This window comes from Calliopsis andreniformis, chromosome 9 (genome assembly GCF_051401765.1).
Source record: "Calliopsis andreniformis isolate RMS-2024a chromosome 9, iyCalAndr_principal, whole genome shotgun sequence".
In the NCBI taxonomy this organism is placed as follows: domain Eukaryota; kingdom Metazoa; phylum Arthropoda; class Insecta; order Hymenoptera; family Andrenidae; genus Calliopsis; species Calliopsis andreniformis.
The window spans coordinates 17,156,806-17,183,395 of NC_135070.1; the positions used below are offsets into that span (position 1 = coordinate 17,156,806).

Consider the following 26,590-nt stretch of genomic DNA (forward strand, 5'->3'; position numbering starts at 1 on the left):
TTTGAAGAAAAATTGCAACAGTCCTCACATTAAAATGGGCCAAAACCTCAACAGTAGGAATCCAAGATAAATTCTCCCTTCAGTCCCTCAGTTCAACAACCAAATCCACAGTCACCCCTCTGTATCACAGTGTATCGCATATAATTCAATTTCTGAAACAAGAATTGCAAAAATGAAGTCGTTTCATACACCACGTTCTGTCATTATCTTAAATAATAATAAGCATATTAAAAGTCACCTTTGCTTGTACAGTTTGCGCCATGTGTAACAGAGGGACATGAAAGGGCATTTTTTTTAATATCACGTGTAATAGCCGAGTCGCTCAAAGGGCCAGCTAACGGCCACAATGGGACCGCCGTTAAAAATCTAACGGCAAAGGAAACACTGAAGCCGGCTGGGCAAAGTGGTCGCGCGCAGCGATAGTTTTAATACTATTAATTCTACGTGGAATTACTTTGCCCAGTGAAAAGTAATGAGGGGACCGTAAAGCGTGAGCGTAACGAGGCGAGAAACGGCGCGAAACGCGCGTACTCGCCTCGTCCCCTGCGCCGCGTTTCGCCTTATTGTTATCAAAATTTGTTTTCCTCCACCCGATGCTGAGGGCCGACTTTGCCGTTTGACTCTCATAATTACGGGATTTGAGTGTTAGTCTATTGGAACGCGTCCGCGGAAGGAGCCGCAAAGAACGTGTCAGAAATTACGCGACCGTTCCTTCTCCCACGCGTTTACGAAACCGTGTCGGTGAATTTAATTAAAACGATGTCCATACAAAGTTTTTTCTTCGGCCTGACTGTGAGCCAGCGTTAATTAATTACAGAATATAAACACAAGTTCCGATGCCACTTTTTACGTCGGGTTACTTATTGCGCTGCGACCTCCTGGAGGAGTGCTTAATAAGACGTGATTGGATGAATTTTCGAGCTGCTCGGGGAAAGGAAAACTGAAAAAAAAGGCTGCGTGAACGGAGGTTAATGAAAAATTGGATAAGAAAGTTACATAATCATGAATTTCTTGAGTACCTAGGTTTCTTAGCATTTCGTTTGAAACGATCCTCGAGCTACGTGGATCGTTGGATCGATATGTAATCTGGTGTCTACAGAGTTTGCTATTACGTGTTCAGCAATTTCGCAATCACTACTTGAAACGATAACGCGTTTCACACTAACAGCTGCTTCATCCTTGGACGTGTCGCTATTGTTAAGCAATATCCCTAATGCGGTGTCGATTCGTAAATACACACACATACAAGTCCATTGCGACACTGTTGCGTATGACGACTATCGAGGACCGTGTATAATCGGCCGCTACAGGGCTGCGACATAAACGTTGCTTGCGTCGCATCGCTCGATGAACTGTAATTACGCGGTATGCGTTTGCCGCTGATTCACCCTCATCGTACTATGATTAAAAAATATCGTTTCGTGTTGGGGTAGTACCTATTCAGTGGCGCACTCGATGACTCTGTGGTGACGTTTTAAGAGTTGAATAGGGAAGGTTAACTTTGCTGAGGGTTGCAAAATTTGCGACATTTGTGGTAGGAAGATTTCAAGGAGATTTAGCAATTCAAAAATTTAAAAATTCAAAAATTCAAAAATTCAAATATTCAAAAATTCAAGAATTCAAGAATTCAAAAATTCAAAAAATCAAAATTTAATTGGAACAGACCTATAAAAACTCGTAAATAACCCTTATAACACTCGAGAGACACTTCAGCTCGCTGAAAAGTCGTTCATACTAACCTGCAACAACTAGTAGATTAAGACAACCTCTGTCAGACCCAGACGAGTGGGATGCATGGTCGTCCAAGGATCTCAGTTAACGATGGCGCTGTTAATGAACTAATTTCCGCGACGCTGAGGCCTTCGACAACCTCGTCGGGCTCAATTTGCGCAGGGGTGCAAGAGAAAAATTAGACCCGCGACTCATTCGTAGACACAGGCACGGCAAATTTGTTTATCGGCCAGCCGAGCAGCCAGGGGCATTAATACGCGGCCCGTCAGCGATAACCATTCTCAATATCCATAATTATTATCAGCGGCGGGAGTCGTTGGCAGCCCCGCCGAGCCACGTGACTCGTTCCCGTCGAAATAAAATGACAACGTTCATTTGCAAATGCGCGAAAGTGCATTATTTTTATTGGGTTTGTTAGTAGCCGAATCGGCCAGCACGTCGACTCGCTATACTTGTTTCCTGTGGATCGTGAGCGCGAGTGCGCGAGTTTATACACTCAGTATGCGTGTACCCCTACGGTAGAAACGAGAAAGGGGATGAAACGCGTCGGTTTCGTTCTACAACCCTGCACGATTCTGGCTAAAAGGTATGTGACAGATTCGTTTGGGGTTGTACAGATTGTCAATGGATTTTTTTGTTGTACTCACGATGAAGAAAAATCGTGTCGACGTTTGACAGCGTTTCTCGATTTTCGACAGGGATACATCGGGGAATTTGTCTTAATTTAGGGAACCAGGGATTTGGTCGCTCCATTCGGCGCAAACACGCTCTTCGAAATTAATGGAGAACAATCGGGATTGACTTTTGGATAAGGCTCGTATTACAGGAGGAGTTGTAGGTATCTACATATATTGCTTAGCCTGCTAGAATTTCGAACTGCGTGTCATAAGACTTGCAAGTGGAATTGGCTTAACTGGGAACATGCAATGGATGTTAAGGGTTGCAGAAGTAAATAGGAACTTAGTCAATGTGTGGGTCAAGGTGTGGAAAGTTTCTGCGGGCGACATGAGTAGTAGGTATAAGTCATAGCATTCAGAGATACAGATCATTTGCACAAAATTCTCAGAAACATTTTTTTAAATAAGAAAGTAAAAAAATATCCCCAAAAAATGCTAACCTCTTTTTATTTCCTAAATATCGCTTTTTATCTCAATTTTTTAGTCTCACTCTCTTACGAGATTTAATGTATAAAGTGTATCTAGAAATATAGTTAGCACAGTCAACCACTCGTTCTCGTATCTTCCTATAAATATATCAGAATGAAAACGCATAGAGGCGAATCAGCAGTCCTCAGAATGAATCGACGCGGTCTCCAGTCGAAATCTTGTCCATTTTCGTTCGGCGGTTTATATCCGCGGCCAATCGGTTTTAATAAACTCCACGTAAACGGTTGGCCCCTACCCTTTGTGGAGGAAGTTTCCAGGAGAGCGCGCCGATTTTTAAATATAGTGTGCCCGTAGGTTTGGGCATCAATGAGAGTCGGGTCATCCAGGGAACCACCGTCAAAGCTTTTCGCAAGCGTTCTCTCGCCGCTTGCCTCGCTGATCCACGAAAAAGGCTCGCCATCCGTGGAATCTTTTGTTTATAATTTTTTTGATCATTACCCCGACAGCCTACTAATTCTGCCCAACGGGTGCATTCAAAATTTATCGACGGCGCGACAAAACGCACCCTTCCGATATCTTTTTTTTCCTCTCTCCTCCACCCTCTTCTTTATCTCTCTTTATCTGTCTCTTTTACGGCGTCATCGTGCCTCTCGCGACCCTTTCTTCCTTTCTCTCCCTTTCTCTTCCGCTCTCTGTCGCGTTTCCCCCTGGCCCGTGAGCTCGCTCGCTTTCAAGCGTTCCGCTCCCTATTGGACAACGTTCAAAGGGTATTCAGAGTCGAAGGTCCGGAAATGGTTCAGCGAAAAAACAGGCAGACGGAGTTAGGCACTTGTTTGTCCGTGGGATCCATCCGGGGCACCGTGATTTTCCAAAAAAAATGCAAGCCCATTCGTCGAACGTCCGCACAGCACCTCCTTTGCCCACTCTCAGCTAATTACACGCTTGTCGCGTCGAAGTTTGAAGCATCATTGGAGGTGCATGTTTGCTGTTAAGTGTTAAATGTTAGGGAAAGTACACACCCTTTCGGCATTAAGGTTAATCTGTAAGCGATATAATTTCCTGCTTTAAAATGTGGCACAAATTAGTGTCTTAGATGTTTCAGTTATTTTCCCAGCCTTCTCAATGACCAGAAATCTGTACATAGAAAAGAGTTAATTCGCCGCTGCACTAGCAACCCCAAAGTGGCAAAAAAATAAAACATTGGCTACTGTACCAGAGAGGAAAGCCGCAACGAACTAGAAAGGGTTGGCTGTCCTTTGATCCCTCCTCCCCTGTTCCACGGCACCGCGCATAATTATCACCGTTTAACCGTTCCATAATCGAAAATGCCGCTGCGTCATAGCATTTTGTTCCGCGGCCGCGTTTGAGAGGTAATAAACTCGACGCATTTGTCAAAGAAAAGCGACACGCGAAGCGCCGTTAATGAGACGCGCTTACACGTCGTGCGATCCCGATCTCGCGAGGGGTGTGTTTGAAAAAACGGAGAAGTGGCCTCGAGGTGGTGGAAAAGGGTAACAGTCTGCATTCAGAGATCGCGGTTGGGGCGGGCGAAAGCTCGGCTGCGGGTAGAAATAACGTGTTTAGACGCAGGCATTTTTATCGCGCTGCACCCACCCCCTCGCCCAGCCTCCCTCGCCTCCTCTTCCCGAAGCTTTTGTTGTTTCCAATGCTTTATGTGAATTGCACTGTAAAATCTCATTATAGTCGTGTGCAATGCGTCCATTATATCCCGTGCCAGGAACAGTTTCCCCCCGTCCCAATTTTTCCCCGCGCCCGCTCACCTTTTTTTCTCTTTCTCTGTTTCCCTCTCTTTCCTCCCCCCATTCGCAACGAAACATTTCCTAAATTTATTCGTTTGCGCGACGTGCCACGGTCTAATTTGTTTCAGGCCTGAGAACAACGTTCGCCGAGCAGAGCTGGACGCTAATTACCCTTACGATCCAGCCAATCGGTGACCGATTTCATCTCGATTTTGCCAGCTAATGTGGCGCGTTTTTCCGTTCCGATCTTCCGCCATTTTGCTCTTTTTCGCGGACCACTGGGGCTAGTCGTTTATTTGTTATCAAACCATAGTGCCATATCTTTAATGTGTGGGGATGCTACAGTGAAGAGCTGAATACGATTAGCTTGGAACTAGTAAAATGAGATGGTTTTAATACTACTTATATTAAAACTGGTTCTTCAATTCTTGATTTCTTTACATTAAGATTTGTCATCTTCGAAGACTTTTAAGTGGATTTTGAGGAACTTTTAGTTACTGATGTTATAAGTCGACAATCTGGATATAACAAATTTCTTATAAAGACGAAGCTTAACGCAAACTAAAATATCTTGAAAGTATCTGAAACGGATCTGCTCTCAATTCTAATTCTCCTCCACAAAGAGAAACTGCAGCTGTTGATGTAGATCACCTAACGATCGACATACTCTCGCAACAGCGTCAGAGTAAGCAAGTGGAGCCAGCATTGGCGATACAAATCACGATACATCATCGAGTCATTATTAAGCAGCAAGAAAGTCGGCTGAATAAAAGTAGAGGGACAAACCGTTAAGCTCAGACGGGGCAAAGCGACTGGGAGGTTAATGGCGCGTCGTTGCGTATTCCAGCGGTGTTTGTTTCCTCGCAGTTGGCAATAAACTAAGATAAATGAATGTCCGTAGGCTAGGCCACTATTATTCCTTCGCTCGCTGCTTACATTAAGTTGCCCCGCATTAACGGCGATACGGAATGTATCGCGCCCATTACAAGCTCGAACTCCCGATCGAACGTTCATCCCCGTGTACGAAACACCTAGAAGCAGCTGTTTTCTTCAGGAACTCGAAATTTAGGATCGCGATCAAGGGGAAAAAGGAAACCGAAACGGGATATAAATTAGTCGATGGTGGTACACTCAGTAATTAGCAAGAAATCCCGTTTGAAAAGATTTGGTATCCACGGTGCAAATGAAAGGACTTCAAGAACACTTCAGTCCAGAATTTATAAACTTCAAACTGATACAGAATTGCACAGACTAGTTTGGGTTATGAATGATCAGCAACCAATGATCGTTACACGTGGCCCGACTCTAATTGCAAATTCGATGACAGACATATTGAAATATTTCAAAACTCCTAAGTATGAAAATTTGCTAGTACTACTAATTGAAGCTATAGAATCGGTTTGAAGTCAGACTTCCTACTCTATCACAATTCCAAAAACACAAATATGGAAGAAGAAACTCCTTCATAAACCTCAAATATTTCCTCCAATGATGCGATAACGTGGCTCGAAATTATGGCAGCATTGCAAGCAAGTCCGAATAACCTCAGTCGTTGAGTTCTTCAGGAGGTGACGTTGGTAACCGCGGTAGACGTTACGATTCGTTCGAAGTCGCAAAACGCGAAGCCGCAAGGAGAGCTTCTTGAGGGCACAGTGGCAGCCTCAGAGCAGTAATGTCGTCGCAAAATCCACTGTGAGTACGCCTCAAATTCCGGCAGAGGAGGCTCAGCTCGTAAAGCACAGGAAGATGCATGCCGGGATATTAAGGCCATTATCGCCGTTGCATATTCATGCCGTATTATAATGAAAATACAGTTTATTACCGAAGATTAACAGCTTCTTACGACGACGTGCGCTCGCTACCGTTTGGCGGCTACGCTTCGCCTCGTTTTAGTAACCCCCTTGCCAAAACCATTCGAAGGAGACAGGAGCGCTCGGTTTATAACATTCTTGCCCCTGTCGACTTCGCTGGACTCCAGATCTTAGCACATCTACACCGACGTAACAGTCTAGCTTGGAACAGTGAACCGTATCCAACTTGCTATTTTGACATTTAAATAGAGGTTAGTACACCCATTCGTTTAGAGCACAGATTTCTATCCGCAAAATATTCGTCAGCGCTCGTGGGTCTTCGTTTATCCACCATGCATAAGTTATCAATCCTGTGAATTGCTTGCCAAGTGACGCGACAGGAAGAGCTGGCTGAAGCTTGCGGAGGAGTACATAAGAGGAAGTGGGGTTAGGGTTCAGGAATAGTGAATGAAATTTCTAATTATTTCGTAGTGATAAAGAACTCTTATTCTGAAGAATTTATTTACAATTGTGGAAATAGGATCAGGTACTCAGCCTTGGAAAATCTCAGAATCCCTTAGTCATCATGGATTCCTTCTCCAACCCCGAAAAAAAGAAATCACGTGTCGCCTCTAGTCTCTCCTACAACTCTGACGTCCACTACCCATCAGACTAGCCCAAACAACCTCCCTCGTTCCTGCCAGCCCTCGCAGCCCGTAATTCCTCTCCGTTATAGACGAGGAACAGGAGGCGCTACAGAGTTTCCGTTTACGTACCGTAAATAAGTAAATAATTCATTCTCTGACTCGCTTGGCAAGTGGCACGAGGAGCGAGCGTGTTCTGAAGGAGGTCGGCGGCTCTAGAGGGGAAAGCAAGGGTGCAGGACGTGGCTGAGGGGCTAAGGGAAAGGGAGAAAGACTAGAAGCGCCGCTGAAGACGACGATGGGTGGGCGTGAAGGGAGGGAAGGAAGGGATGAAATCTGCATAATATCGGTAATGCTCAAAATGCGAGTCGCGTAGCTACCTTGCCTTGCTTACCCCGCGCTCGCGCGCCGCTCCACAGTCGCGTCAACTAAAACTTAATTATAATTAATTAATGCGACTGCTAACTGCGGCGGCCGGACAAGTATTGACCCGACAAGCCACGCTCGACCGTTTCTCATTCACTTCCGCGAGCTGCTCGATCTGCCCGTGTTCCTTTCGCCTGCACGCCGCGACGAGGGGGATCGTGGCGTTCGGTGTCATCAGCCGCCTGACGCGGCAGATTTCGCGTCTTAATTCCGCATTCGGACGCCGCCAGCCTCGGTCACCGCCGCCCTCCGTCGCCCCCCGCCGCCCCATCGCTCCTGTTCTGCTCTCCTCGGCGTCAGGCGCGGGGGAGACGGAACAGGCAACGGGGACATAACATTTCCGTGTCGTAGGCGGTGCTAAGTCTATGGCTCCGTACACTGCGTAATTAGAAACCTTTGTGCAAAATGAATACTGTTAATTAACGTAGCTAAAAAGACATTATACCCGGGGGGTGGTAAACTAAATATGGCCTCCGGCGAGCGTATTACACCGTTCACGGTGTAAATAAGCGATTTGCCGCCACCACCGCCGCCTGCTCCACGCTTTCTTGCTACCGTTAAATCATAATGAATTGTATTCGCGGCAAGAGTTTCTCAACCTACCGCCAGCCTCGAGTTACTGCGTTTCCACCTCGCGGCTACGACGATCCTGTCGAAAGTGTGACACGGGCTGTGATTCTCCGGAGACGCTGAGATCTCTAGGGGTGAGGGGAGGTAGCTTCGGGGCATCGCTAGTTTAGAAGTAAGCAGAGGTTTGTCAAGAAGGTCGATTAATTGGGGCGTACGTAATTCTCATTAAAGTGAGATGAAGTGTCGAGATATTGTAGAGTCAGAAAATAATCTTGAAGGTGATACTGCTAATTTCACGTGGGTGATGTTTGAAGTAAAATTAAAGTCTGGAGATTGTGGAAGCCATGCAATTGGACTTCTTCGGTCGATTAACTTCGCTCCGATTGCCCCACTTATTGGTAGGCATGCATGCATGCAACGAACTTCAACAGACAAAATAAGATACCTACCTCTATATCCTTCATAATTAACTTGTGAGCCGAGATAGGTTGATGGAACGTTTTATTGCCCGGTAAAAGCGTCGATTGTAGGAGCCTGAAAGTACTGGAGAGTTAAAATGTATCAAAAAATATCTAACACAATTCGTTGCGCGGAGGGTCGTAGGAATTCTCGCTACAATAACTCATGATATTTCATGACGACGTAAAAACGGGATCACCGAGGTCATATTGAAAGACGGCGAGCGTAAATGGTCGATATTAATTGCGCCTTGACTCATTAATTCGTTCGCATTATCTCAACTCCGCGGGCAAGGGATCGCCCGAGACCGAGGCTCCGTTCGCTTTTACGCGTCTCGACTCGAGTTCGGCGAGCAATTACAATATGAAAGGCGTATAAATCAACGGGTTTAATTAACGCGTTGTTATTATGATTATGACACCGCTGCGAGATTATAATATTCTGAAATGCTTGTAAGGAATGCGGTACTACTATTCCAAGCCATTTTTCAATCGCAGAATGTTCTTTTGACTTTCTAAAACTAATGAGATATTGTAAATCCATCTTTAATAAAACATAAAGGAAGAAAATACTTACAATGAAATACGCAAGTAATAAGTTATCTAGCTTTCATTGATATTTTGTGAAAATGTAGCAGTGATTGCAATTACATTGAAAGCGTTAATTTTGTAAGAAGAAACTCCGCCATACAGTGTAATTTTAATATAAATTGACAAGTGATACTAAAAATTGCCCAGCTCTGTACATTGTGACAGAAAGTTCAAACCAAGCCACACTTCGTTCCTACATCTACTTATACGTCCAGCCAAGTAGAGTATGAAGTAGAATATTCCGTCAACGTCAGACAGTACACAAAAGTGAAGGATACAAGACAAGCCTCAACTTATAGAAAATATAGACCTAAATCAAGCCTAATCAAATCTAACCCTGACCCCATTCAAATCCACCCCTGACACAGTAAACACTCTGCTTAATTTCAAACACAATACCATGGTTCCATTAACTCATTACACTCCTACAATTACTCGTCTCTCAGAATTCGCGGAAAGTCCCACCATATCATCCGTTCCAGTGTAAAGGCTCAAAGGCACACCAAATTCGCGAAGAATGAGTCGAGGAGAAACAAAAAGGGAGCAAAGGTCGTCGAAACATAGCGTGGACCCTCGATGGTGATGGAAGGGCGCCCGGAAACAGGGGCCGTACCCTTTCCTCGTTCCCTTGGCTGCGATACAGTCTGTAAAAGCACGATTTCTCTATTACCGTCAGTTAATAGGGTTTTTAAAAGTCAAGTGCAGCTCGCATCCCCGAGCCGCGACGAGGGTGTGGGAGGGCGTAGGTGGAGGAATTGGGATCGCAGGAAGCCCGGGGGTATGAGGGGGATTCAAAGGTCGGCCAATAAGCCAGCCCAGCAAGTGCGCATTGGGACTCTCGCGAGTCCTCCCAGTTCCCAGCTGCCAGTTGGTTGCAGAAAACATCGCTAACTCGATACTCATAATCAAGTAATCACAGATGATGCGGGAACATCGAGTGGCGCGTTTCACCTATCAGCTATTACCCTCCTCGATACACACGGCGCCTTTTAGTCAGGGACTCTCAGCGGCGGTACGCGCGCGCCAGAGGGGGTGGCTGTTCCGCGAGCGGAAGCACAAGAGGGCTGCGCTTCAACATCTCCTCGACGGATGGGGTAAAGGGGATCAATCGACGCGGGAAGGGGGAGGGTCACGTACGACGACGCGGACGAAGGCAACTGAGCGACCCTGCGATATTTTTTAATTAATCGAATTATTGAACTGTATCGCAATTGAATTGAATTAAGTGTCGGTGCTGCACCCGCGGAGCCTGGAAGCGCGCAATTTTCTGTCATTATTGCAGCTACCCCTCGCCTGTCTCCACCCTGTGCCCTCCCCCCTTGCAGTCTGCCGTTGTCTCGCTCCGCGTGTCTCTTCTCGATACATCTTCCTTCCCTCTTTCCCGCGTCTTCTACCGCGCTCCCCGCCATTCTCTCTTACCTTCCGTCGTCGCAACCCCTTTCGAGTCAGTCTATCGGCGCCCACCCCCCGACACACGCACTCTCACGCATCCGACCGATACGGCCGCGTCACGCGCGTTTATATCGTGGCTGCACCACGTGGCCCTCACTAATTACCTATCCAGCTGTACCGCGCGCGAGTAAACGACGGAAAGGGTTGAGAGAGCCGTAAGGATTTTTTTTGCAGGACCAGGGCAAATATCGATAAAGTATACGTTGCTGTCTCGCTGAAGGGGATAATTAAAAAGAGTGGGTGTCTTCAATGGAGCTGGGGAATGCTCTTTTGGGATGTTGTGTTCTTAAGAAGCGATAAAGCGAGCAGAGTTGTAGGCCTCTTTGGTATTTTTTCTTTTTAAGCAGACTTAGGTTGAAACGAATTTAGCGTTGTGAAATGTTCTACAGGTCTGATAAGAGAGATTGATAGGTGGTACTCATGTCAATGTTAATCTTTAGAAATTTCTATGTAAAATTCTGTGAAAGTAGTATGTCTGAAAAATCTGAAAGCATATTACTGGTGGAACAGGTACAGTAACGCTATTATTCGAGTTTACGCTTAATACAAATAATCATTTTCGTTCAATGGTTATGGACACGCTTACCAATGCTTTAATCTCAACAGATGCCGGCTTATATTTGACGTACTTCAATTAACCTTATTACCATGCCTCGTTATGCTGTCGAATGTCAAACACGTTCGCGTTATGTGGATCTGTGGTGACCATGACATCAGAATAAGCCAGCTGTTTGACGATTATTATTTCAGCCAGTGTCGAGTGCTATTTGGATCCCGTGCCGCTTTTGACGATATTTGAACATATGTTAAAGAATCACTTTACCAACCTAGTGTATACCCTATGCTACTATTCGAACCCTGTAATTAGATAAGTTCGTTAAATCGCGGTAATTTTAGATACCGCCACTCCAATAATTAAAGCATTCATTAGAACACGAACTCCATAGCAAAATGGAACCCCAATTGTAAAATCAGTTTTCAACACAACCCAAAATTTCATGGATTAGCAAACTTCGACAGACCCTACAAATCTACCTACACACAAAAGCCAACAAAGCCCCCAAAATTTCAGGCGAATCGATACGATTTTAATTCCCCGCGGTTCCCCGTTTTAATCGTCGCATCAGGCGGGTCGGTTTCAAAAATTCGCGGCCCCATCGAATCGAGGTATCGCGGTTCTCGAATCGAGTTCAGTGCCCCCCGCGGCCCTCCTCGGTGCCGTGGCCGCCAATCGAACGCGGCAGACCACAATAATTCAAACGAGACGAGACCGAAACGTTTCGAAAACCGCGGAACGAATCGTCTCAGCGGGACGCGATTTAGAACACCTCTACGCGGCAGCGACGACGACCAGTCGAAAGGAGGAAAGGGTAGAGACGCAGGAAGAGTGAAAGGAAACGGCGGAGGGAAACGCGAAGTTGAATGGAGAGAAAGAGAGAGGGGGGTCCGGGCCAAGGGGCGCGGAAGGACGACGGGGAAGGGGTGGTCTAACCAAACTTAATTGAATCCCAGTCCGAATGTATAATATGTAGACTGCCTGCATAATGTCGTGAGCCGGCAGTGATTCTCAACGGTCCACGTGGCTGAGGCGACCGTCAGCGACGTCGGGGCTATTCGCCGCGGCAAACGACGAATTTTGAGAACCGTCCGCGGAATTAGATATACAATAATGTAAGCAGAGCCCCGTTGCGGTGTAAGGGTTGGTGGTAAGGTCATGTATATTCATACATCGGTCGACCCACCTCCGATTCTCTCGCCCAACTGCCCCCGCCCTCACCCCTTTCTCTCTCTCTCTCTGCCGGAGCGTGCACCTCTCTCACCCTTTCGGCTGTTTCGCCTTCAACCGCCCCCGTTGCCAGCAAAGACCGAGCCAAACAACGACGCCGCGAATAGATTTACGTCACGTCCGCGGTGTTTACGAGTCACGAGTATTAAGATGTTGCTCGGGAAGAATAATCGGGGGCTTCTGGATGGATTGATCGCGTAAAGTGTGGTGCATCGTGTAGGGAGAGGGTCAAGGTTGTGGATGAATAATATTCTGGGGCTGGTCTGCAGTTACTATAATAGTATGCCAGTAGATATCTTCTTCTTGTTTTAGTGAATGCGTTGAGTAGGTTAGGGTTTGCTGAGGGTAGGAGGGATATTAAATGGGGAGAAGAGGAAGAATTCATTTGGCAATGGAACTGTGAGGTTCGTTGAGGTATCTATATATTCACTCGAATGTGAATATTCTACACTGCGTCTACAAATTTTTAGTGCCTAGTTAAAGTATTCTAAAAGCAATTTCACATCAATTATAGTAATATTGTACTTCCAGTGCCCTATCCAGCGTCGAATTAATTTCATTTTTTTCAACACTCCTGTGATCTCAATGACAGCAAGCAGTCTTCCTCAACCGATCACGCGAATAGAGGAAACCCGAAGCAGAGTTGAAACGCGAATCATTATTTAAAACTTCGCTATCCGCAGTGTTCGCCGACAGTAGAAGTAGAACCGAGAAAGTTGTCCTAACTTCGTTTTGATTCTCCCCAATCAGACGAGCAAACACCGCTTCGCGGGCGAAAGTTACACGAAGCGCAATTACGAAGTAGATGACGGCTGGTTGCCGCGCATTATAACGGTGGACAGGGATTCTTACGATTTCTCGAATCGGCGTGTCCGAATAGTCGTTAGAACGCGTTTCCTCGGAAACGATATCTGGATATAATGAAGGATCCATTTACAAGTAAGATTCAGCCTGCGACTTCATTACCCACGATTCTACCACGGACGCCCCGCGGCATTCGTAATGAGCGATGGTCATTCATTTTAATATCCATTAAATGCAAATACCGCCCCGGCACAAACGTTTACTCCTATTTCGAATTATTTCGCTGACTCGCCGTAATTAAGCTTTTCGAAGGGACTCGGGGAAACATTACCTACGGAGGAGTCGTTACTGGTAACGATGCCCCTTCCCGCCCCCCCTCGGCCCTCTTTCACTCGCTACCCTTTTCCTAGGCGAACACGGCCACATCGTAACGTCACTCACCATGACGATTTTCGTGCGCGATAACTGGAATTTTAAATTTAAGACACAGTAGAACGAAGGAAAAGTGAAGTACAGGAAAGGGTCGAAAAAAAAAGAAGCAGAACGGTGGAAAAGAAAAGAAACGATCGTCTTATCGTCTTCCCTAGCCGTAAAATATTCATAAATTCCCGCGTTAATAACGCTGCTTTTATAATCATTTTAATAAAACTGATACTCGGCCGCGTTGACATAAAGTTTCGTCGGGCGATTTCCATATCGCGCTCAAGTACCCACCGAGACGGAAAGATACTTCGTTGAATTTTACAAATTATAATTAGAATGAGCCCGTAATTACTCTTGGAAAAAGAGAAACTCGATCTCTTGTATTTAATTCTCGTCATAAAGAGTCGGCGCTGCCGTGTGGCTTGTATTCTTCGTGCGAACCAGAGATAATACTTCATTATGAAATAAGTCGAAAATAGACATTTTCAGGAAAACCTTTATTTTCGTAAAAATTCATTTCGAAAATATGTGGAAGCCAAGCATGCTTAACTACTGAGCTCTGAAATTTTATGCCTCCGACTCTCTTACACTCAGGATCTCTTATATAAAAACTTCATTCAACATGGTTGCATCAATTTTTGGTAAAAAATTTCCATTGAACAGGTATGAAATTGCCATCCCAAACAGGGGAAATAGAAATAACAAAATTCATACCTTTTAGCTGGTTTATTTAATCAATGTAATTTTCATTCTGTACACAGTATCCACTAGTTTCCCATTCGTCTAATAATCCTACCTGCACTTATGACGTAACGTGGACGCGAGCGCAGCGCATGCCAGGCAACATTTTTTTCCCCGACAAATTAAAACCCGCCATGGAATCGATTTTCGTCCAGCAATTGTCGGTAGAATTTTTATTCGACGTGACCGAGCAGCCCCAAAACGCGATGCGCCGCGTTGCAGGCTGCATTAGAATGCAGTGGCGTGTGGCAGGGGAGATTTTTCGGGCTCGCGTGTACCGCAAGAGTAAGACGCGAGCCGCGGATGCTCGAGACATAAGCCACCGACAGAGCGTCGGTCGTTATACACTCAACATTCTGCAATCTACCCTTTCTATCGGCCCTAATTTATGTTGAGTAAGGTAGTAGGAGCCCACCCTCGGCTTGCTTCGCTAGGAAGCCTCGGTAATGTTTCAAGTGGCTTGTCTGTTGTTAATTTAACCCGGTGGAGGCTTGACGGGGGTCTGCCTACCCGACGCCATGCTCTACTCGTTACGATAAATCGGTCATTATCTGTACATGGCTGCTACAGTCGTGCAAGCGCTGCGTCTACTTCGTCTAGTTTTTAATTTCGAATGGGCTAAAATTCGGATTTCACGTGGGTTCTGGTGATTATCGTTAAGAGGATACGTCGGCGCTGATAAGGGGCTGCTCTGAGTAACAGAGGTGGAGATTAGGGAAAGTTCTAAGGTGAGAATTACGTACCGAGTTTTGTAAGTAGGTTCACTAAAGGAATAGTAGTATTATATATCAGAAGGAAATCGATTTTTCGATATTTTTCGTATACCTAGCAAGGTAAAAAGAATTACAAGAATTCGCGTGAACTAAATTGCAAGGACTAGAATAAATCTGCCCTTTTTCGACTGTGAGTCTACGTTCGCAGGACGCGACCTCCCGACCATCGATGCCGTAATTTCCAGCAGAGCAAATCGCGCGTCGCGCTGGCGAACAGAACGGTCGTAAACATATACGGACCAGGACGAACCCTTTTCCGCGTATCCTGTACACCCTTTCGCGCCCAGGCCAGGCCGACTCGGGTGGAACATTAATATCGCGAAATGAAGCTCATTTGCATATAAATAAGGCGGTGGTGGGGCAGGCCGGCGCTGCAAGGGAGACCAGGATGAACCACCCTTTTCCTCCGTCGCCCCCTCTTCGCTTCACCCTTCCCGTCTGTCTGTCGGTCTCTCTTCCACCGGCGAGAAACCCCACCCTGGACTAATTACACTTACAGACAAAGCAGCCTGTGCCGAGGGGTCGACTCTCTCTCGTTCGTCCGTCTTTATCCAACACCCTTGTCCCTCGACCGCGTGTCCTCGTCCTTCCCAAACGCGCCCCCTTCCCCTACTCTCGATAACAACGGTTCGCAATGACCACGTGATAATTGCAACCCCCGTGGAGCACGTCCCCGTTAGGATACCCCTGGTCGTCGAGGAAATTCATCGTTTCCTCGCGCCGCTCCGCTCTGGATGGCCACGGATAATCCTTAATCCCGATCAATGGAGTATTCGTGACGGGGTACGCGGTGAGTTAAAAGTGTCTTAGTGGGTCTGTTACGTCGTGATACGGACTTTGTTAATGGGGCTTTCTTTTCCTTTTTCGTTTCCCTTTTCTCGCGCCTCTCTGCTCCTGCGGTCGCACAGTCGTTCTTTGACTTTCCATCGTTCCTCTTCTCTGCTGTTCATGGTCGTCGCTTTTTTGGTTTCGAATCCTCGGACGTATGCGAGAGGGGATATCTGTGGATAGATTATTCTTGGCTTGACTTTGAATTTATGAAATGTGTTTCAGAGGATGGAACAGTTTGCAGTCCAATTACTTTACAGTAGTTTTCATAGCAAAATTCAGAGTATGTAGAAGCTGAAATATGTTGATTTTATAAAGTATATACAGCTCAGTGATTCTTACGCAGCAACTCAAATCTCTTTCAATGTATAAAAAAATCATTTTCCGCTGATATTTGAAAAATTCTATAAATCATCGGATTCCAAAAAGAGAATTCTATCAGACATTCTGAAGAACCCTCCAGCTTTTCGATGCCCATAAATTAATACCATTCGAGCCACCCCGCGCGCAATATCAAACAGACAAAACAGCAGATCGCCGAATAGCTCAAAGCTAAATTGCATTCACGACATTAAACCATCCGAACAGAAATCCATTAACGAGTCGAGTCAAACTCCACCGCAGAAAATTCTTATCGCGGCGTCGTACCGAAAAACCGAAAAAACGCCCGTTGGAAGCCTTTTAAAGCGCGAAGAGCGGGTGGGGGACGAGCGCGGGGTCCAGGAGAGGAGGGGAACCTGGACGAGGGGTTCGAAGGGGGGGGGGGACGGTAGCGAGGGCAGTGAAAAAAGAGAATCGATCGAAACGAAAGATAGGCGGGAATAAAACGTGGGTGGAAACCGGTCCGGACGTGTGGCGGCCTGGCGTATAGAAAGAAACATAAAAACGCGTATTACCGATTCCGGAATACGGCCATTAGTCTGAAGTCAGCGCGGCTATCGTTTATTAAGCGCAAACAGATATTAATGTATTTTTACACGGCCGTGCCGCCGTTTTCGTTGCGCCGACGCCGCCACCGCCGCCGACGCCGCCGACGCCACCGACGCCAGGCACCGTTGGCGCGGTCCGCGGGGTCGAAGCCAAATCCAATTACTTTTATTCGGGCGAAATGAGTGCAGCTAAGTCATTAATACTAATCAATGGAGCCGGGACTCGTGTTGGTCGGTGTGCACGTTGCCGGTGCCCACTGCTCGTTCGCCATCGCCTGCTCTCGCGCGCGCGTTCCACACGAATTACCCATAACTCAAACGCCTCGAAATGACTTTATTGCAAAAAACTTGCGCTTTTGCGCGGGCCCCGCGAGCCGCTTCTCGTCGTATCCGCATTGTTAAAGGCTCCCGTGCCGATAAGTAATGTTTATTGTTGCATTTCCAACGACCGTGTATCCCAATCCTGCCCTGCCACCCCTCGCCCCGCCCCGCTCCCGCCAACCCCCGTGCTCGCTCGCAACGCCGCCCTTTTTTCTGGTCGCCGCGGCGTTTTTTTTTTTTTTTTGTTACCCATCGCGCCACCCTGCGTACTCGTCCACCCCCGCCCTCTGATCCGATCCGGTCCCTCTCGGCCGGAGAGAACGAGGCAGCACGGTTTTTCGCATTAGCGAGATGGCCCGTGAGGGCCGGCTAACGATTTTTTACTGCTTGGAACCGGGCGACCAGCGATCCTTCCCCGCGAAATTTAAAGCGTTGTCATTTTGCTTGGCCGGCTGTTGACGTCCGTGCTCGCCGTTTCGATTGCTGTCGGTCGATAACGTTGGGGTTGTTGCCGCGTTACGACTTATACCGTGTCGAGGAAGATTATGCAATTAGGGGCGAGCGTTGGGAAATCGTGAAAATAGTCCAGTTGAATTTTCAAGTTTAGGATTTCGTTCGTTAGTGGTATTAGGGTTCGCGAGATTAATGGGAATTAGAAGAGCTTAGAATCTTTCAAATATTCCATTTGTATATAGCTGTGTGAAATTATCGTTCTGTGAAATGAAGTTTTTAAGTAGTACAGTTTTTTATAAAGCTAAATAACGATCGTTGCTTGGAGACTTTTTAGAAGTTGAGGTGTTTTTATAAGTAATAAGTTCCACATGATTTGCTATTGAAACTTCTGCTTTGAAATATTGAAAATCAGTTAATTATATTTATAGGAACAGTATTTTAAGGCAGAGAAGTGTCTTGCAGGAGCTACTGTCAGTCAAAAGACTGCTACTCGATAAAATTAGTAATAATCGATTCTAGTATGAACAGATACTACGCGTATACAGGGATGCTGGAAATAATAATTTGGACACAGTAGCCTCGTTCCCGAAATACTGGGAACTTTTTTCACGCCCCCTGTCTGCGTGTACAGATACTTGACGCGAGTAGTTTATTTCGGGGTAATTAGAATGAGGGGCAAACTTGTTAACGAAATCGTAAATTCCTGCCAAAATACGAAAACGGATGGACAACAATTAGAAACAGTAACGAAGTCAATGAGAGGACGACGTGAATTATGCGGCGGAGGTGGCAGTTTTAGCCTCGAGAATTTAACGAAGTGTTTTACGCGCATTTTATTAATCCTAATTTACTTGAAGTACATTTCCGAGTAGCCCTTGTTTCCATTTAGAGCAATAATTACGAAAAATATTTTTGATAGTCTAATATAGACTGGTGGTTGGAGAAATGTTTTAGGGTGGTAGAGAAATAAGAGTCACGTTTTCTATTAAACAAATTTCTCCAAATAAATCAATGATAACACAGTGATAATTAGTGTCAGTGATTGAAGCTGTATGCAAATATGGGATTTTAGTCTACAGCATATTTAAATTGGAAGTATCATTATAAAATTTAATGTAGTACAGCTATACGATATTTGAGTATCGGTTTCAGCACCAACAGTGTTTCATCCTTTTAAAACCAGACGGGAGATGAAAAAAATGTTGAATCATAAATGAATGGAGTCATTATAATTGCAGTATACCAATTAAAGGTTGATATATTTTTCAATCTCGTCAAATAGTACCACTCAGGACCAGGAAAATTTAGTTCTTCGGAGGAAAAACGACATTTCCGTGGCACGATTCGCGAAGCAAACGACGCGAATATTCCCGTTTGCGTGGGAGGAGGTCGGGCGGCTGATTAATTTATGCGAAATGCCGAAAGCCCGTAAACATACGTTTCTACGGCTTACTATATATCGGGGCGCACTTTTACAAGCAAAATGGCCGGGTCTGTGCATTCAACTAATCCCCCTCGCCTCGTCCATTTAATATGGGGGTAGCGGCCATACCGACGGTATAGCCGTTTACGAATTTGCGTGGAAAAAAAAATTGAACTACCGCCGTGGCTCCTGCGCCTCCTATTTTCGTTCGTTACCTATCGACCGGGCTTTATCTATTTTTTATGCAATGAAACGCCCCGAACCAATGGCGGCCACGGCGCGCGCGCTCTATTGTACGACTTTGACGAAAATTCGAAATTACAGCGCGCGGCCACGGGACGGGGGATCCCTTTTATATAGAAAAATGGCCGAACGCGTTCGAATCATTTGATAACGTCCACCTTTCCGGGATTCCAGTGATGCTCGTTATTTTTCCTTCCCCTCTGCGATATTCCCGCGCGACCCTCTTTTCGATAGGCCATCGACACTTTCGGACCATGAAATTTTCGTCCGCCAGTTTATTCTGATTTTGCTCGGAACTGCGCCGCGATATTATCTGTCCACTTTCGATACCACGTCCAACATTTTATGAATACACTTTGATTTTCTTTTACGAGTCATCTAAGCCATCGAGGTGTTATCTTCGAAGAGTGCAAATCATTAAGTACACTCTTAGAAATTCATTAGAACAGGTGAAGCAGAGACGTCCACGTGAATACACTCGAAGAGATCGAATTTCCCATTTGTGACCATTAGAGGGTGGCATGGTTCCCAAAAACTTTCATAGTCATCATCTTCGTTCTTAACTTCGTTTGCAGTGATCCTAGTTTTCCACTGAATAAGTCGCCTTCTAAATTAAGCATATCCACCTCTAAGGTCCTCAGAGGCAGATATCGTTCAGACTCCCTCAACAGACTCATCCAAATGATCTCGTCAGAGTGAAAATGATCTCTTGGCGGCGCTACAATGAGCGAGATTATACTGGTTAGCTCAGTAACTCTGGTCGGATTTATTCATGTGGCTTGGGCCACCTGGGGAGCTCCTTTTTCGCGAATTAGCCGGGGTATCGAAGCTCTAACACGCTTAATCTGTATCCAACTATGGCGATACACGTTCCGGCATATTTCCATGCCATTATGCAAAGGGGTAACATTACTTCGTACAACCGCCGCCCGTCGATGCATGCACACAGGGAAGTCGCGGTGTCGGAGGATCGTATACGTACTCCATCGATTTATTATAATTTAGATTGTCTTCTAAGAAACCGAGTGCCGTACGTGCGCGTACGCAGCGTCACACATACACACGCAGAGGGGGGACGCGCCTTAATGCGCTGCTGTTCGTTAATTATTCCTCCGGCATTCCCCGTAAATATGCATGAATTATATATCGCGTCGGCACGAAAGCGCGGCTATACCAGGACGAATGATTAATACGCGCCGCTCTTTTTTTCCTGGGCGTTCGTTCCCGTTTGGCTCGCGTTTTCACGCCCGAACGCGAGAATCGAACGGAGGAGTCGCGATTGTACCGTTACCATGCTAACTCCTTCGCTGTTCACACCTACAAACTGCTGGCTTTCCTTGCATAATTAATGATACGTGTACGGTCTGTAGAATAGTTACGATTATATTGGTCTTCTACGACGTCTGAGATTAAAATAAGCAAAGGGATTTGCTTTGCAATTCTTAGAGTTACCATAGTTTGAAAGGATTGCTTGGCTTGTACTGGAATTTTCAAATTTTCAAATTTTAAATTTTCAAATCCTCAAATTTTTAAATATTCAAATTTTCTAATTATTCAATTCTTTATACTTAAATATTTTTTATGTATCAATTACCGAGCATCAAATTGTTCTAACGAATTCAAATTTCCAACAGCTTCTTCAAACAAAATCCCACGCAATACTTTGCATTCATGAACCCAGGGTTTAATTTCACCACCCAATCTTTATATTCATTCCATTTCATATCTCTACATTCACGGTATCATCGATATGGTCTATACAAGCCTTCATTATCCCGTACACAGTAAAAAATATTTGACAGCCGGATTGCCGACCCATTGCTTATCGAGCTAATTGAACCCATACACCTATACGCTTCCACTAATTCGACCACCATCAGCAGTAGAAAAATCCTGCAGCGCAAATTATTTATGCTTATACATCTCTTCGATTATATCAAGCTTCCTCGATCACATTCTACCTCGCTTGAAACCGTATTATCGCAAATTTCGTTAACGAGCTTCGCGCGGCGAAAGAATCAGTCAACGCTGTGTGGCCAGCGCGCATCATAGGATATTATAAACGCTGCTGATCGAGGACCCGAAAATTTCATTAGCTCCGCGACACCGCGGAGGCATTTTCGCGATCGCGGTTATGACCGCCGCTGATTTTTCCCTATTCGTCGATGATTTGTCGCACGGCCGGTTTCATTGGCCCCTTTTTTTCTTGTGCAGCTTGGAGCAGCGGTGTGTCTACCCGCCATTATTTCGTAGCGGAGCGTTTTAACGTCGGCCAGTTGGACCGTGAATGATTATTAATCAATTTTCAGCGTTAAACGTGCCGCCGCAATAAAAAGCGCGGACTACGTTAACGAACCGCGCACGTATAATTGAGCATTTTGGCGAGAATGGTTGCGAGCCTGTGCTAAAACCTTTGCGTGCCCGTTCGATTGATTTCGGTCTGGGTAAAGGAAAAAAAAGCGCGAGAGGGACTCGCACACCCTCTATTTTTTAATGGCTGGAAAGAGACGCGTCACGGCCTCCGTTTCGAGCGAACCGCCGAGTCGCTTAGAATGCTAGATTAGTGTACCGAAACGGGGCTTTGTGCGCTCGAAGGCGTAGTGTGACTCGTGAAGAGGAAGGTAATGTCGGCACAGGTTCATGGAAACCTAGCTTAAATCGGAAGTCACGGATCTTGATCATCTGAAAATTCCAGCATACAGATGATGATTATGCACTTTTCCAAGAATTATTTCTTCAGATACTGTTGCACTTGTAACTATACCGCAGCTCTGAGTACAGTTGACAGGAAACAGTGATATCTAATACTGAAGTTCATTGCTGAACAAAGATTAACAATATCTGTAAACTGGGATAAATATTACAGTAATAAAAGTGGAAGGTCCCCGTCTGTAGCCAGACTACTCTCATCTGGCTACTCGATGTCGCTCCCCCACTGGTGTAACAGCCTATAAAATAAGAATAACGTTTCAGTTTCTTCTACAATCTTCTTCTCAATGATTTTATCTCTCATGATCTGTTCATTATCAAAAAAATAGATTTGCTATACTTGCAAACCTAGGAAACTTCCATAAAATGCTTGAAATTTTCCCTCACGATGGGGGTACATAACGCAAATTAATTCCATTTCACGTCCCTCAAATCGATAATTCTGAAAGTTGAACGTATTCTGAAGGTCATCGAGTATCATCGAAAGTTACGATACTTGTCGAAGTCTCGTGGGATAAGGCCAGTAGCTGTGTTCACTGAAATCCTTAAACGGATAGAAAGTTGAAACTTTTGAGGGGGTGAGAGACTTGTCTGACCTTCGCATAACAGTTAGTCGCAGTATCAAGCGAACTTTCTATGTCGTTTGCTCTTCACACATTGTATCGACGTTTGATACAGTACTATAGCGATTATTACAGTTATTTCGAAGCCACGCAGCAAATAAAACCCTATGCAACGATTGATTGAAGTTTCTGTTGATTTCTTCAATACAACATGTACGTCATTAGTTTTCACGTCATTAAAAATGAAACCGTGGGCTGGAAATTTACTTTAGCAAAGAAATTGAAGGCATTTTGTCAATACTCTATAATTATTAGCAATTATTGTCGGTATAAAATACAAGGTTTCGAGTGCAGCACAATAAATGCAGTAAAATATAATCATTTTCGCCGCTGCTGGCATTTTTCGCCTCTTCAATTACAATTAATCGTATTTTTTCCACTCCTCTTTTAGAGTTCCGAGCATTAATAATAGAGCTTTCGTTTCATGGTGCATCGTGTTTTTATCGCGCTTTGTACTGCAGATTTGTAGTATAATAAGTCAGACCTCCGACAAGCAACGCGTGTAACAATCTTTGTGCTGCGACGGCACGAATTACGCAAAATTTCACACCTGATTTATGAATTCGTTCTTGTGTTTGTTGCAGGAGAGCGACAGGAGTAGCACTGGCAGTCCTGAACCGGCGGCTACCACTGGCATGCTCCATGAACACCAGATGATGATGGATGAGATGAAGAACGCTTCGCGGAAGAGGCGACGCACTCCGTCACCTGAGAATCTGTACCAAGCGAAGCGGGCGGTAGTGACGCAAGCACATCTCAACGGGACAAGTAAGCAGGATTACCTACTTATGCTTAATAAATTCCACCCCTAGTTCCTTGTGAGAAGTAGAAATATTTGAAGCAGTTATGATCGAGTTTGCATTTTCCTCAGAAATTAAATTGCAGGATTGGACTTTTACGATATTTCCAATATTACTTACTTCTAGTGTTATTAAAAGCTTTAATTAAAATAGAACTGTGATGAGCTCATGCAGTAACAGAATTCACAGTTGAACATTTTATTTCCTACCCAATCAATCAATTGACGGTAAATAATGCTCGCATTAACATGTCAAATACTTTTGTCTCCCCAACAGTGGCTGGCATGGTGACTCTACAGGGTCTCCAAAACCTAGCGAGTCTGCAAAACCTCCCGCAAGTCGCGTCACTGGCCGCAGGCCTCCAGGGAATGGCAGCGGGGCTGACTAACAATCAGCTCATCAACACGCCCTTGAATCTCACTGTCAGCTCATCCGGTAGGCTTTCCAATTGCCAATTCAAATGGAAATGCGTGTCATAAGTAGGCTGACAGAATAATGCAAAACTTGACGCTCCCCTTCGGTGTCTCATTTAAGCTTCTTTCCACTCGTCTCTGATTAGATCCTGTTTCGTTAAATAGTGTTAAGTTTGCAAAATTCTCGAAGAAGTTACAGTTGGCAGAGTCGAAGGATTCGCTTTTGAGGACAAGTAGCCACTGATCCCACATTTAAACACACAAATTTCGATCCTCAGGTGGCACAGTACCGACAGCTTCGAGTACGACAGCTGCGTCTCATCTCCTGCAGCCAAGTTCTGCGCCAATGGCGACATTACCTCAGCTATTATCTCAGCCGCAACCGGTCGCGATGCCTCAATTCATCCTAACGTCCGGTCAATTGGTTCAAGGCATTCAAGGGGCTCAGCTTCTTATCCCTACGTCGCAAGGTAAGTCTTCAGTTTCTTACGCGCTCACGCCCTTCAACTTCCATAGCGTGATTGACACCCATTGAAACTTCGTTCTCATTCAGAACGAGAGCCGCCACGTATGAACGTGTCACGTAAATCGATCGGCGCTGCCTTTAGAATGACTAAGATCCACGGTGTCTGTAAACAGCCCACGCGGACTGTTGTCCTGTGCAGAGGACTCGACAATGGGCATAAATCAGGCTGTTTTTCAACGCCACAAAGCATTCGGATCCTCGAAACATTTGAGACTGATCGTGAAGCCTCACGGTTGAAATTTAATTAAACGGCAGAGAGATAAAAGCTACTTCGGGCGGGTAGCTATCAGCAAACCAAGAAATCTCCAACAATAACCCTCCGCTAAGTACCTTCGAATTTCGTGGGGATTGTAATTCGGTCCGAGTGGTCTCGTTCGTGAAATCTGCACGATGTGCCGGTGCATAATGTTGTGCAATCAAGATGTGCCGATATATAATATAATATCGACTATCTCTGACCAGCTCGGACTAAGGCTCTCGCCCGTCGTCCATACTTAGTGGTCCTAGACTAGCCCGGCGAGCAGAGGGCAAACTCTGCAACTAATTTCAATGTATAATTAACGTCTCACTACCCCTTTCCAGACCCACGAATAACCACCCCCTTGCCTCCTCGGGACCGCCCCTCCTACTCTAACCCTGGTACGCTCTGGCTGGACATCACAGCTCCGCGGATTCGGCCGCTATTATATCGATTGCGGTTCGCGCTAACTTCGTTTCTACCAACTTGGGTTCCTATTCTGGCAATTGAGAGGAACAGAGAGAGACGCTGGCACCGGGGGGTGGGACGAGGGGCGAGAAGGGACGGGCTCCGGGTGGCAAGGAGAACTTTGGGAGTCCGCCTAAGTGGATTGAAGTTCGTGGATATGGACCAGTCGTGGTGGGATGACGAGTTACGTGGTGGCAAATAATGTTTGCACTGCTTTTCGGCTCAATCAATGCTAACTGACTAACGCTCGATTGATTCCTGATAAACATCGGGCGCAAAGAAATAGTCGACCCGATTGATCGGTCGTCCAGGAAAGGTTTCCGCGCACGGAACTTCCGACAGGGTTTATTCGAGGCGCATTCACTGTTGATATTCTCGCCAGATCCTGCTTCAATTATGCACGGAATAGAAAACGTTTAAATATATGACCGGTTGACGGCCCTGTTCCAACATGCTGAACTTATGCGCCAGTTCGAAAGGGGGAGTCAAGTTAAATCGAGAATGAACGACAGTTTGGTAGCTGTGCAAAAACCTGGCATACGGAGGGCACACTCTGGCGGATCCAGCGTGAATAATTTTGCAACCGGGGCACGATTGAAAGCAATAGTGACTGAATGTTTCATGACGTTCAACGGGTCATAAAAATTCGGATCTCTTGCGACGAAAATAATACATCACTGAGTACTTTAAAAGCCTGCTTAAGAATAAGCTTTCGAGTGATTAGTAGATGAAGGTTATTTCGGGACAGTATCGAAGAATCTTGAGAGGGATTCGGGTCAATCGTGAATTTCCCCTTGAATGGGGATCAATTGGAAACCGAAATATACTTGAAGCGTGCAGGGGCTTTCGGAAACATTGAAACGGATGGAAAATTAAGCATTTCAATCTCGTCCTATCTTCGCTGGACAGGACAACGAATTTCCTCGGCCCCGTTTTTCTAGAATGCAAAGAGCCTGTACGTTCGTTTGATTGATAGATGAAAACGTTTAGGGACGTAATAGTTTAAATGGTCTTGAAATAGAATTTTATGGACCCGCTTTCAAAATTCATTTCACTAGATGAAAGACACCGCAAAAGAGTCTCGAAGTGACGCGCAGGGTCGCGAGCGGAACGAAAGAATTGTCGGCGGTATATTATCGTCAAATATCGCTTAAACTGAACGTTAATCGGATTGTCAGTTGACCTTACCTCAGAACGCGAAACTTTTATGGCTGTTCGGAATACGGGATTTGCTTAGCTTAGCTATAGGTACCAACACGGGTACGTACTCATGATCAGTAATCATATTAAGCGCGTGTACAGGGTAATCAGATTAGCGGAGCTGGAGGTAATCCCGAAACTATTCTAAGTATGATTAGGCGTCCTTCTCGCAGCCTAGTCCAGTGCCAGTACCTGTACCCACTATTAAGATGACGATAATAGTTTGCCAACTACGCTGGCCTGCGAGGTTACCTGCCCTATGGGTTGCCTAATAATCCCTCTATGAGACTCTGATAACTTTACTACCCTTCCTGGATCAACGACGCGTGGACTACGTTCATAATGGAAATGAAGTATCTAT

At 45.5% G+C, this 26,590-nt stretch overlaps 1 protein-coding gene across 2 annotated transcripts in view; it reads left to right on the forward strand.

Moving 5' to 3' along the window:
* The window catches only part of Pdm3 (POU-domain protein pdm3), a 144,164-nt gene that overhangs the window by 105,610 nt on the left and 11,964 nt on the right, over nucleotides 1-26,590 (forward strand). For both annotated transcript variants that reach the window (XM_076385408.1, XM_076385409.1), the window contains exons 3-5: nucleotides 23,169-23,352; nucleotides 23,661-23,819; nucleotides 24,076-24,267. In XM_076385408.1, coding sequence (XP_076241523.1) covers nucleotides 23,169-23,352; nucleotides 23,661-23,819; nucleotides 24,076-24,267 — 535 coding nt within the window. The remainder of the gene's footprint in view (nucleotides 1-23,168; nucleotides 23,353-23,660; nucleotides 23,820-24,075; nucleotides 24,268-26,590) is intronic.